Source organism: Haliotis rubra, unplaced genomic scaffold (genome assembly GCF_003918875.1).
Source record: "Haliotis rubra isolate DU_JTF1 unplaced genomic scaffold, ASM391887v1 Scf1820, whole genome shotgun sequence".
In the NCBI taxonomy this organism is placed as follows: domain Eukaryota; kingdom Metazoa; phylum Mollusca; class Gastropoda; order Lepetellida; family Haliotidae; genus Haliotis; species Haliotis rubra.
The window spans coordinates 89124-101602 of NW_025765804.1; the positions used below are offsets into that span (position 1 = coordinate 89124).

Sequence of the window (12479 nt, forward strand, 5' to 3'; positions counted from 1 at the left end):
GATACATGATACAAACTATCTTAACCAAACAATGACATCATAACTCAGTAAACATGAAGATATGTCAGACCTGTCTGGAACGCCAACATTCAGCTCAGTACTAAATACTAACATCAAGACCAACTTACCTGTCTGAACCATGATGTTGTTGACAGGGTCCTGGAACGCCTTCGGTGCTCGCGCTCCATACTCAGCTCAGTACTAAATACTCAACATCAAGACCAACTTACCTGTCTGAACCATGATGTTGTTGACAGGGTCCTGGAACGTCTTGGTGCCGGCTGATACTCAGCTCAGTACTTAATACTCAACATCAATGGCGATTTCAACTTACCTGTCCGGAACCATGATGTTGTTGACAGGGTCCTGGAACGTCTCGGTGCCGGGCCCATACTCAGCCTAGTACTAAATACTAACATCAAAACCAACTTACCTGTCTGAACCATGATGTTGTTGACAGGGTCCTGAACGTCACTCGTGCCACTGGATACTCAGCTCGCAAACATCCTATCCATGGAGCTGACTCTCCAGAAGGAGCTTCAACTGGTTGTTCCCGCTGGCAGTGATCTGGAAAACACAACACCAACATTCGACTCTGTAACACACCACCATTTGGAACCAGTTCAATGTAGGATAAAAAATATAAGTCCTTAAGGTTTGACACAGACCCCCCATCCCCCAAAAACTTATCGCTACAAATATTGAATTCCCTGAAATTCTCAGAACCATACAGCCATGAAGAATGATAGACATTCATTAGTACAATTCAATATCGTAATACCACTTGTGCAGTTCTGGCAATGACAAAACCCTCCTTCACGCAAAGACTGATGTATGTTCTGTGACAACTCCTTTACAACTTCGGAAACCAGTTGTGGTACAGTTTTGCATTACCAGGCGCTGCTACGAGCTCATGGCTGAGGTAACTTTTGGTTTGAAACGCAGCAGCGCAATAACGGCCTTGTGGTAAAACTAGTGGTCTGAAGACAGACAGTTTGAACTCAACACGCTGCTGGGCGGTCAGATCGCAATGCAGTTGAAATGATCAATCGGAGGCAGGCATTTGAGTTCAGATTTTCCTCGAAGTTGGGTGACAGCTCTTCACAAATTCGTTTTTGTTAGCTCGTCCAAGTAGTATGTAGAAAGACTGATCAAAAGAATTTAATAGTTTATTGAAATAGACGGTCAATATAGCTAGCTGCAATAGAGCTAGACAGAGTAGAAAATTGAAAATTTTATTATAAATTGTATATTTATATACTTATCCTATCTCACGGTATGCACCTCTTCTCTTCTTCTACGACCATGTTTGGAAACGTGCTGTAGGCTAAGTTGAATCAAATCTTACTGGCCTCTGACCTGCCCTGACCTCTGCCCTCACTCCGACATCAGCACCTGTCAATCATCTCTGTAAGCGTGGAGCTCGCTCAGATGATCATGTGACTACCTGTGCCTGTCATTCTCCTTCTTGTTGCTGCGTCGGGTGGACGTGTGCTTGTCTATAGAAAGTTTGTTTGCGTTTTTTCTTCAACTATGGGAAAGTCTAATCGCAGTAGTTCTAAGAAACGAAAGCATTGTGATAAATGCAACAGTAATTTTTCAGCGGCGGATCCACATGCCTTGTGTGTAGACTGTTTAGGCAAATGTGAATGGTCCCGGCCGCTGTACTTTTGTAAGGGGATCTCAATGATGATGATTTATCGCATATCGCCGGGTGGCTGGTAGACGATTATCAGATAGAGATCGCCGCCAACTATCTGAGGGTCCGGTCGGCATCGAAACGCACTAAGGTTGAAGGCCAGAAATTCTATGGCAGTCCGGCCGCTCGAGGTCCCCCGCCTCCTACTGAAGATTTTCTAGAAGAGGCGCCTGATTCCTACCTTAGTGAGAACTTAAGACAACTGTTCCGACAGCATGGCCATAACCCCATCACGTTGGAAGACTCGCTCCACCTATAGGGTTGTTGTGTTGACTACGCCCCTCTTCCACAACCTCATCTGTCTCACGTGGTTGTTACTACGCCTGTTTCTCATTCAGTGTTTCCGTCGAATGTGTCACTTGCTTATAGACCACCACATTATTCTAATGCGCCACTTGCCTCACAAGCGTTGTTTCCTTTAGGCCAGATATCTGTGAGAGGCTGCTTGTTGCCGATCACGTTTGATGTCTTTCAGAGTGCAGCGTGTGTCCAATTCGGCACTTACTACGGTGTGCCGCGGATCAGTAGCTTACTACTGGTGGTCTCGGTTCGGGCTTTACTACCCGGTATAAAGGATGATGACGAATTCATCTTGCTAGCACTGACTTATCTCATTTGTCATCAAAATGCTCCTGTTTTTTTCAAAAGATTGTTCATTCAATTGTGTTATTTCCATAAGATACCAGGCAGGAACATCTTGAATGAGTGAGTGAGTTAAGTTTTACGTCGCATTCAGGAATATTCCAGCTGTATGGCAGCGGTCTGTAAATAATCGAGTCTGGACCAGACAATCCAGTGATCAACATCATGAGCATCAATCTACGCAATTGGGACATGATGACATGTGTCAACCAAGTCACATACTCTAACCACCCCATCCTGTTAGTCACCTCTTCAGACAAGCATGGGTTACTGAAGATCAAATCTAACCGGGATCTTCACGGGTCAGTCACATACTCTAACCACCCCATCCTGTTAGTCACCTCTTCAGACAAGCATGGGTTACTGAAGATCAAATCTAACCGGGATCTTCACGGGTCAGTCACATACTCTAACCACTCCATCCTGTTAGAGTCACCTCTTCAGACAAGCATGGGTTACTGAAGATCAAATCTAACGAACTGGGATCTTCGGGTGAGTCACATACTCTAACCACTCCATCCTGTTCGGTCACCTCTTCAGACAAGCATGGGTTACTGAAGATCAAATCTAACCGGGATCTTCACGGGTCAGTCACATACTCTAACCACCCCATCCTGTTAGTCACCTCTTCAGACAAGCATGGGTTACTGAAGATCAAATCTAACCGGGATCTTCACGGGTCAGTCACATACTCTAACCACCCCATCCTGTTAGTCACCTCTTCAGACAAGCATGGGTTACTGAAGATCAAATCTAACCGGGATCTTCACGGGTCAGTCACATACTCTAACCACCCCATCCTGTTAGTCACCTCTTCAGAAAAAGGCATGGTTAGCTGAAGATCCAATCTAACCGTGATCTTCGAGGTCAGTCACATGCTCTAACCACCCCATCCTGTTAGTCACCTCTTCAGACAAGCATGGGTTACTGAAGATCAAATCTAACCGGGATCTTCACGGGTCAGTCACATACTCTAACCACCCCATCCTGTTAGTCACCTCTTCAGACAAGCATGGGTTACTGAAGATCAAATCTAACCGGGATCTTCACTTGGGTCGAGTCAGACACATAACTCTAACCACCCCATCCTGTTAGTCACCTCTTCAGAGACAAGCATGGGTTACTGAAGATCAAAATCTAACGTGGGATCTTCGGGTCAGTCACATACTCTAACCACTCCATCCTGTTAAAGTCACTCTTTCAGACAAGCATGGGTTACTGAAGATCAAATCTAACTGGGATCTTCGGAGTTAGTCACATACTCTAACCACTCCATCCTGTTCGTCACCTCTTTTCAGACAGAAGCATGGGTTACTGAAGATCAAATCTAACCGGGATCTTCACTTGGGTCAGTCACATACTCTAACCACCTCCATCCTGTTCGCCACCTCTTTCAGACAAGCATGGGTTACTGAAGATCAAATCTAACCGGATCTTCACGGGTCAGTCACATACTCTGAAAACCACTCCATCCTGTTAAAGTCACCTCTTCAGACAAGCATGGGTTACTGAAGATCCAATCTAACCGTGATCTTCACGTGGGTCAGTCACATACTCTGCGAGCACCTTCATATCCTGTTAGTCACCTCTTCAGACAAGCATGGGTTACTGAAGATCAAATCTAACCGGGATCTCTACCGGTCAGTCACATACTCTAACCACTCCATCCCTGTTCGTCACCTCTTCAGACAAGCATGGGTTACTGAAGATCAAATCTAAACGGGATCTTCACGGGTCAGTCACAGCATACCTAACCACCACTCCATCCTGTTCGTCACCTCTTCAGACAAGCATGGGTTACTGAAGATCAAATCTAACGCATGGGATCTTCACGGGTCAGTCACATACTCTAACCACCCCATCCTGTTAGTCACCTCTTCCAGACAAGCATGGGTTACTGAAGATCGAAATCTTAACGTGATCTTCAGGGTCAGTCACATACTCTTAACCACTCCATCCTGTTGAGTCACCTCTTCAGACAAGCATGGGTTACTGAAGATCAAATCTAACTGGGATCTTCACGGGTCAGTCACATACTATAACCACCCCATCCTGTTAGTCACCTCTTCAGACAAGCATGGGTTACTGAAGATCAAATCTAACCGGGATCTTCACGGGTCAGTCACATACTCTAACCACCCCATCCTGTTAGTCACCTCTTCAGACAAGCATGGGTTACTGAAGATCAAATCTAACGGGATCTTCACGGGTCAGTCACATACTCTAACCACTCCATCCTGTTCGTCACCTCTTCAGACAAGCATGGGTTACTGAAGATCAAATCTAACTGGGATCTTCACGGGTCAGTCACATACTCTAACCACTCCATCCTGTTCGTCACCTCTTCAGACAAGCATGGGTTACTGAAGATCAAATCTAACCGGGATCTTCACGGGTCAGTCACATACTCTAACCACCCCATCCTGTTCGTCACCTCTTCAGACAAGCATGGGTTACTGAAGATCAAATCTAACCGGGATCTTCACGGGTCAGTCACATACTCTAACCACTCCATCCTGTTAGTCACCTCTTCAGACAAGCATGGGTTACTGAAGATCCAATCTAACCCGTGATCTTCACGGGTCAGTCACATACTCTAACCATCCCATCCTGTTAGTCACCTCTTCAGACAAGCATGGGTTACTGAAGATCACATCTAACCGTGATCTTCACGGGTCAGTCACATACTCTAACCATCCCATCCTGTTAGTCACCTCTTCAGACAAGCATGGGTTACTGAAGATCAAATCTAACCGTGATCTTCACGGGTCAGGAACATCTTGAAAGCAGCAGACAACTGTTATTATCTTGCCTCACACATGAATGTCGTTTTCTGATTGGCTGAGCGCTCTTCTATTATTTTCAGTGTACCCCGCTTACAAGCGAGTAACATTTCCTATGTACCCCGCTGGGAATGCCGAACTCATTTGGTACTCCGTAGTAGTAATTCATTATCTCGAATAACATTGAATCACGTATGATGTACGGAAATTACCGATGTTTTGCGAATGCAAATCGATAGAAGAGAGATAACTCTAAATTGTATTTCTTGTCGTCTGGTACTCCATACTATGATCCGATACCTGTGTTTCAAACAGTTCAAAATTACAATTGAGGTGTTCGGTAAGATAAATACGTTGTTCACTGGTCCCTCAGGGTCCATTGGTTGATGTACCCTCGATGTTTCTTTATGTTCCCTTCGCCCAGGGAACATAAACAAACATCGAGAGTACATGAACCCATGTACCCCTCGAGACCAGTGAACAACTTATAATATACCAATGAATACTGTAAGCAGGTGAGCTATCATACTACATACAGAAGGACAGCGTGTCTAGTTACCAGTAGTGATGTCGCCATCTGTTGATCATCCATCACTAGATCAAGTTTCAAGACGGCGGTGTCAACACGAGTAGAAGCAACAGTCTTCTTCCGCAACAAGTCCACAAATATAATCTCTCCGGCCTGGGAAACATGAAACATCATTACAACCATGGTATTAATGAGTTTACAAGTCTACTGTCCTTCAAAACAATCAATTGTGATTGTGGAAATAAAAGTACAAAGAGACCTAATAACCACTGTGCAGTGAGTGAGTGAGTGAGTGATACTGATACTATACTGAAGGACAATACAATATATACAACAGGCTATAGATCACCAGCAACTGAAGGTTGATCACCAAACCAGAGGTGAGGTCAGGTGAAATTGGGTTTAATGTCGTGCTTGAGAATATTTCGCTCATATGACAATGTGCATGTGTGTGTATGTGTATGTGCGGCTGCTTGTACTAGCCCAGACTGAAGCTGGTTTTATAGTGCTAGCCCACTGAGATACCATGCCGCAGTGAAGCATGAATACCCCACTCAGACACATTATACTGACTCCGAGCCGACCAGTCCTTGTTGTACCCATTAATACCGAGAACCAGACAGGGACCAAGAAGTGCCATATGTTAACGTCTTTTGGTATGACCGCGGTTGGGGATCGAACATTTTGAAGTTACCAGCCCTGATGTCTGGCTGGGGTTTGGGCTTACTTCATACACTGCTCATCGCCTGACAATGCTTAGTCGAACATATCTTTATCTTTGATTACACAATGCCATTTAGAAAGAGGTCAAAGGTAACATATGTTATATTTCGGATTACACTAGACTTTTGTACTTTACTAAGAAGTGTAATCCCAAATATAACATATATGTTACATTTGACCACTTTCTAAATGGTATTGTGTAATCATAGCTTTCGGCTGTGGGAGCCGTGCCAATTAACACTTATCAGAGGGGTACACAAAGTCCGTGAGTCTAGACTACCAGTTCTCCGACTTCCATTCTTGTGGAAGTAAAGCGTGGCTGGCGGGTTAGGGCGGCTGACTTTGTGTGCTGGCGATAGGTGCCTGACTCTGAGGGTGTGGGTTCGAATCCCGGATGGGACTCAATTCAAAAAGTACTAGAATTTGTACTTTACTAAGAACGTGTAATCCCAAATATAACATATGTAACTTTCTCGTATGCCGGAGAAGGAGAAACACATACCTTAGTTCCAATGACAGCAACTTGCTGGTCGTCTAGAGTGTGCCACCAGTGCACCACGCACACATCACCTTTAAAATACAACACTGGATGAGGTCTATAGGGTTCTTAATGTTGCACTGTCAAAATCGCATTATTTACATTAAAACAGGCAGCACATGTAGATCAAAACACTAGATGAGAGGGGCACTTTCAAATGATAGAAGTGTTCTAAAATGTTACGTAGCAGCCTTTTATGAGCGGTGTTAGCGCGTAAAACAGACAGCACACGAGAACAAAACATCGAATGGGTGTGGAACTAATGACGCACCATAGGGGCACATATATGTCACACCTCTTCTTTATTGACATTGTTGATTTATGACAAACACAGGTCTAATGTCACAACTGTGATATTTGTCCACATCTTTTGTTCATCAACGCCACACCTCAAGATCTTCTTGAGCATAAACATTGCAGATGGAGAGGTGAGGTGAGGTGAGGTGAGGTGAGGTGAGGTGAGGTGAGGTGAGGTGAAATTGGGTTTAACGTCGTGCTTAAGAATATTTCGCTCATATGACGACGTGCATGCGTGTGTATGTGTGCTGCTTGTACTAGCCCAGACTGAAGCTGGTTTTATAGTGCTAGCCCACTGAGATACCATGCCGCAGTGAAGCATGAATACCCCACTCAGACACATTATACTGACTCGAGCCGACCAGTCCTTGATGTACCCATTAATGCCGAAAGCCAGGCAGGGACCAACAAGTATCATATGTTAACGTCTTTTGGTTTGGACGCTGTCAGGGGATCGAACCAGCCGACCTTCCGGTCTCGGGTGGATGCTCTAACCACTACACCACAGAGGCGGTCTGCAGATGGAGAAATAGTCTCTGCATTTATCAAAACAACAGGAGTAATGAGAGCATATTTCTGAATGACTTCATTTTAGCAATTCCAATGAAATTCATGTACAAACTAACATTTTCTTTGACACATATCACATACATACATTATCTAGCAGCAACTTAATAAAATGATGACCTTAATGTAATTAATACATTCACGGTGTTAAAGAAATTTCACAATTTTAACATCTATTCCAATGGTTTGTTTGTCACAGCCAGACCTGATGAGATGACTCAGAAAATTTTCAGCTATTTGAAGACTAGCAAAAAGACTTTAAGCAATATTCCTTAGCTACGATAGTGGATACGGGTGATTATTGAGGGGGAACAGTTTTCTCTCCTTGAATTGTCTCATTTGAAGTCATTTCCCAAATAAAAACAAGTTGAAGTAGTTTTAGTCTCTGTTAATAACTGACAAGAAACTTGAAACCCAGATCAAGTTAACAGTTAAAACATAAACTTATTGCTATTCACAAGTTCAAACTCTGAGTCGCATGGCATGTTTGTTTAAGAGGTAACAGGGGCAGATAACTCTAAATCAAAGTGAATGAATCTGGTACTTCCAGTATTTTGCACTGCGCATTTATCAACGGAATTCAATTACTAAACTATCGATAGTCACACATACTATCGATGCATCGACAGTTTTTCGTTTCCACCATCGATTAATTGCAATGAGAGTCGTAACAATTGCAATCCATCGATAGTTCGATGCATCATTACAGCACTATTAGTGGGAAACACAAGAAATTAACAATACATATCACTGAGTATAACTCATAGATTGTTTGTTCACAACATAAGTCACATAAGTCTCGAATTTGATCATTTACTGACCACCATAATAAAATATGAAATATGCTGTATGCAGCAATAAACAAAATCCCCCTACAACTTAATTATACAGTGTAATATATCTGATTTCTATTCTGATAAAAACCCTGGATAAAGTCAGGGATGAGAATAAAGTTTTGAGAAAAACTCTGAAACCTAGCCAGGGGGTTAGCATCTATCGGATTTAGATGATTCACAAAAATCACCCTTGGCCTTATGAAATTCCTGGAATTCGCGTATCCGCAGAAAATTCTCATCCCTGTAAATTTGTTAGCGTCGTTTTTAAACAGATTCAAAACTAGATGTCCAATCAAATTACCCTGATTGTAATAGTAACAGGGCGAGTGGTGGAACAAGCTACAAAACTATTCTGTACGGGAGAATGATGATAATTTTGTGGATATACAAATTCTTTATTCTGTGAAAGGCGACATTTTGACATAGATTCTAATGTCGTTGTCAAGCAAGTATCCTGTACAGTCCCAAATAAAAGACACAGATCCATATGAACAGTGGCATCCTCTATACTATTATATAGCGCCGAGCTCCAGAATGGCTGCTCACAGGCGCTTTGCTTACCCAGGGATTTACACGACGAAATCCCCTCGTCCTATCATGCATAAAATTGACAATGGATGCAGCGACATTTATTAAGCATCCACAGGGATGCAGAAAAAGTCCAAATACTTTTGTAAAATTCCAATCAAGTAACAACAATAAGTTATCACTGAGTTTGCTACAAGCTGGGTTATGTCATCATTTGCAATTTCATTACTGTAGCAATGTGATGATCATGATAAACAATACAATAACAGTATTAGTAATAATATTTAAGTGTCTGGGACCCCCATTTTGTTGTCCAGGACCCCTGAAAATTATAAGCATGAGTCCCAGGGACCCTCAAATACAGGACTCAAGGTAAATCCCTGTTTACCCCTCGATCATATGACGTCAATATCAACAGCACTTCGTATTATTAATCTCAACTCCCTGGGGATCATACAATTCTTGCAGCCACTAGGCGCACAAGGTTTATGTGGCTTTCCCATCCTTACGAGGTACCCATTCACGGCTGGATGGACTGAGACACATAGTCACAGTACTTTGTCCACATTAACTGCACATTGTTGTACCCGCAACTAGGTGTTTGCACATATTCATGTGGCTACCATCTGGTCAATTAACAACGGATTTGTGGGTTCTATTAAGTGCACAGTGTTGGGTTAGATTGTGAAACAAAATTTCCCTGAAACTATCATAAAATAAGTCCAATCTAAAACACCTTGTTTGTTGAATGCAGTAGTAATACAATGGAAACTGACAATGTCTCATTTGGCCAGTGATAATGAAACTGATAAATTAGATTGTGAAACAAAATTTCCCTGAAACTATCATAAAATAAGTCCAATCTAAAACACCTTGTTTGTTGAATGCAGTAGTAATACAATGGAAACTGACAATGTCTCATTTTGGCCAGTGATAATGAAATTGATAAATGAAGTGCAGCAGAGTACACTGTACACTAGGGGTTGTGACAACACTGAAAGAGTCTCCACACAAAGTTGACTCCAAGGTTTTACACCTGGGCACAGGTGGGCTTGATCCCGGCACCTCAATCTCCTTATAGAATACAAATGCTGACAGACTGGCTGCTGGTCTTAGTTGGTTGTTTAACGCCGCACTCAGCAGTATTCCAACTATATGGCGGCAGTCTGTAAACAATCAAGTCGGGACCAGATGATCCAGTGGTCAACAGCATGAGCATCGATATACTCAATTGGATACGATAACGTGTGTCAACCAAGTCAGCAACCCTGACCACCCGATCCCATTAGTAAGCCTTTTAGGACAAGCATGGGTTGCTAAAGACAAATTCTAACCCAGATCTGCACGGGTCTTGCTAAACTGAAAGAAATCGACCTTCTAAAAGAAAAAGAACCCTATGAGTATGAGGTTTACTGCTTTGTGTTCATGAATATGATCTTAGACAAAACTGAATGCTTTGATTACCCTTTGGCTGTTGGAGTTTGATATGTGTGACATCGTCTGTGTTCCAAAGTTGGTTCACTCGTGCCTTGGGCTCCTGAAAATATAATAATAATCATAAACAACAGCAATATTCCTGCTACATGGCTGTGGTCTGTAAATAATCAAATCAGAACCAGACAATCCAGTGATCAACAGCAAGAGCATTGATCAATTGGGATATGATGACGTGTCAACCAAGCCATGGCCTGACCACCCGATCCCGTTAGTCGCCTCTTACGACAAGCATGGGTTACTGAAGATCAGTTTTAACTCTGATCTTCACTATGAGATGGAATGGGGTGCATTATACCACATACTTTATGTGATACTGGCACCAGGTAAATGTGGCTCACCATGAGGGAGAAGGCGGGAACCAGGTAGATGTGACTCACCATGAGGGAGAAGGCTGACACCAGATGGATATGACTCACCATGAGGGAAACCGCCTCTGTGGTGTAGTGGTTAGAGCGTCCGTCCGGAGAACGGAAGGTCGCGGGTTCGATCCCCGACCGCGTCATACCAAAAGACTTTAAAATATGGTACTTGTTGGTCCCTGCCTGGCGCTCAGCGTTAATGGGTACAACAAGGACGTGTCGGCTCGGAGTCAGTATAATGTGTCTGAGTGGGGTATTCATGCTTCACAGCGGCATGGTATCTCAGTGGGCTAGCACTATAAAACCAGCTTCAGTCTGGGCTAGTACAAGCAGCCACACATACACATACACACGGATGCACGTCGTCATATGAGCGAAATATTCTCAAGAACGACGTTAAACACAATTTCACCTCACCTCACCACGAGGGAGAAGGCTGGCACCAGGTAGATGTGACTCACCATGAGGGAGAAGGCTGGCACCAGGTAGATGTGACTCAACAATGACTAGCACAAGGTAGGTAAGACTCACCATGAGGGAGAAGGCTAGCACCAGGTAAATGTGACTCACCATGACTAGCACCAGGTAAAATGTGACTCACAATGAGTGAGAAGGCTGGCACCAGGTAGATGTGACTCACAATGAGCAAGAAGGCTGGCACCAGGTAGATGTGACTCACCATGAGGGAGAAGGCTGGCACCAGGTAGATGTGACTCACAATGACTAGCACAAGGTAGGTAAGACTCACCATGAGGGGAGAAGGCTAGCACCAGGTAAATGTGACTCACCATGACTAGCACCAGGTAGATGTGACTCACCATGAGGGAGAAGGCTGGCACCAGGTAGATGTGACTCACAATGAGGTAGATGTGACTAGCACAAGGTAGGTAAGACTCACCATGAGGGAGAAGGCGGGCACCAGATAGATGTGACTCACCATGAGGGAGAAGGTGGCTAGAACCAGGTAGATATGACTCACCATGACTAACACAAGGTAGGTAAGACTCACCATGAGGGGAGAAGGCTGGCACCAGGTAGATATCTGGGTTATGGGTCAAGATGAGGAGCCATGTCACTGTTGGGTCAAAACACATTGCCACAATTGTGGTACTTCGGTATCCATGACAACTGTTTAATAAGTGGAGGTTTTCCAGCAATGCTGTACCGCGCAACACAATCTGATCTGAAATCATCAATAAGTACTTGAAATATATATAGATAAATGAAAAATAGATAAAAAATATTAATACAACATGTGACATGGAGCAGATAACAGTAACAGTGGGTGAGTGAGTGTTGAAAAGTGTAAGACTGACTGAATTACTGAGTTTGGTTTTACACCGCTTTTAGCAATATTCCAGCAACATCACGGCGGGGGACACCAGAAATGGGCTTCATACATTGTACCCATGTGGGGATTCGAATGCGGGTCTTCGGCGTGACGAGAAAACACTTTAACCACTAGGCTACCCCATTGCCCC

General features: G+C 43.6%; 1 protein-coding gene across 1 annotated transcript; it reads right to left on the bottom strand.

Annotated features, from left to right (window-relative positions):
• Positions 1-507: 507 nt before the first annotated feature.
• Positions 508-12092, bottom strand: LOC124273632. Its single transcript, XM_046708906.1, has 7 exons — positions 12008-12092; positions 11600-11721; positions 11460-11504; positions 10607-10679; positions 6879-6946; positions 5684-5806; positions 508-567 (listed from the first exon to the last, which is right to left on the bottom strand). The coding sequence occupies exons 1-7, from the start codon at positions 12090-12092 to the stop codon at positions 508-510; spliced, it is 576 nt and encodes a 191-aa protein (XP_046564862.1).
• Between the last annotated feature and the right edge of the window lie 387 nt (positions 12093-12479).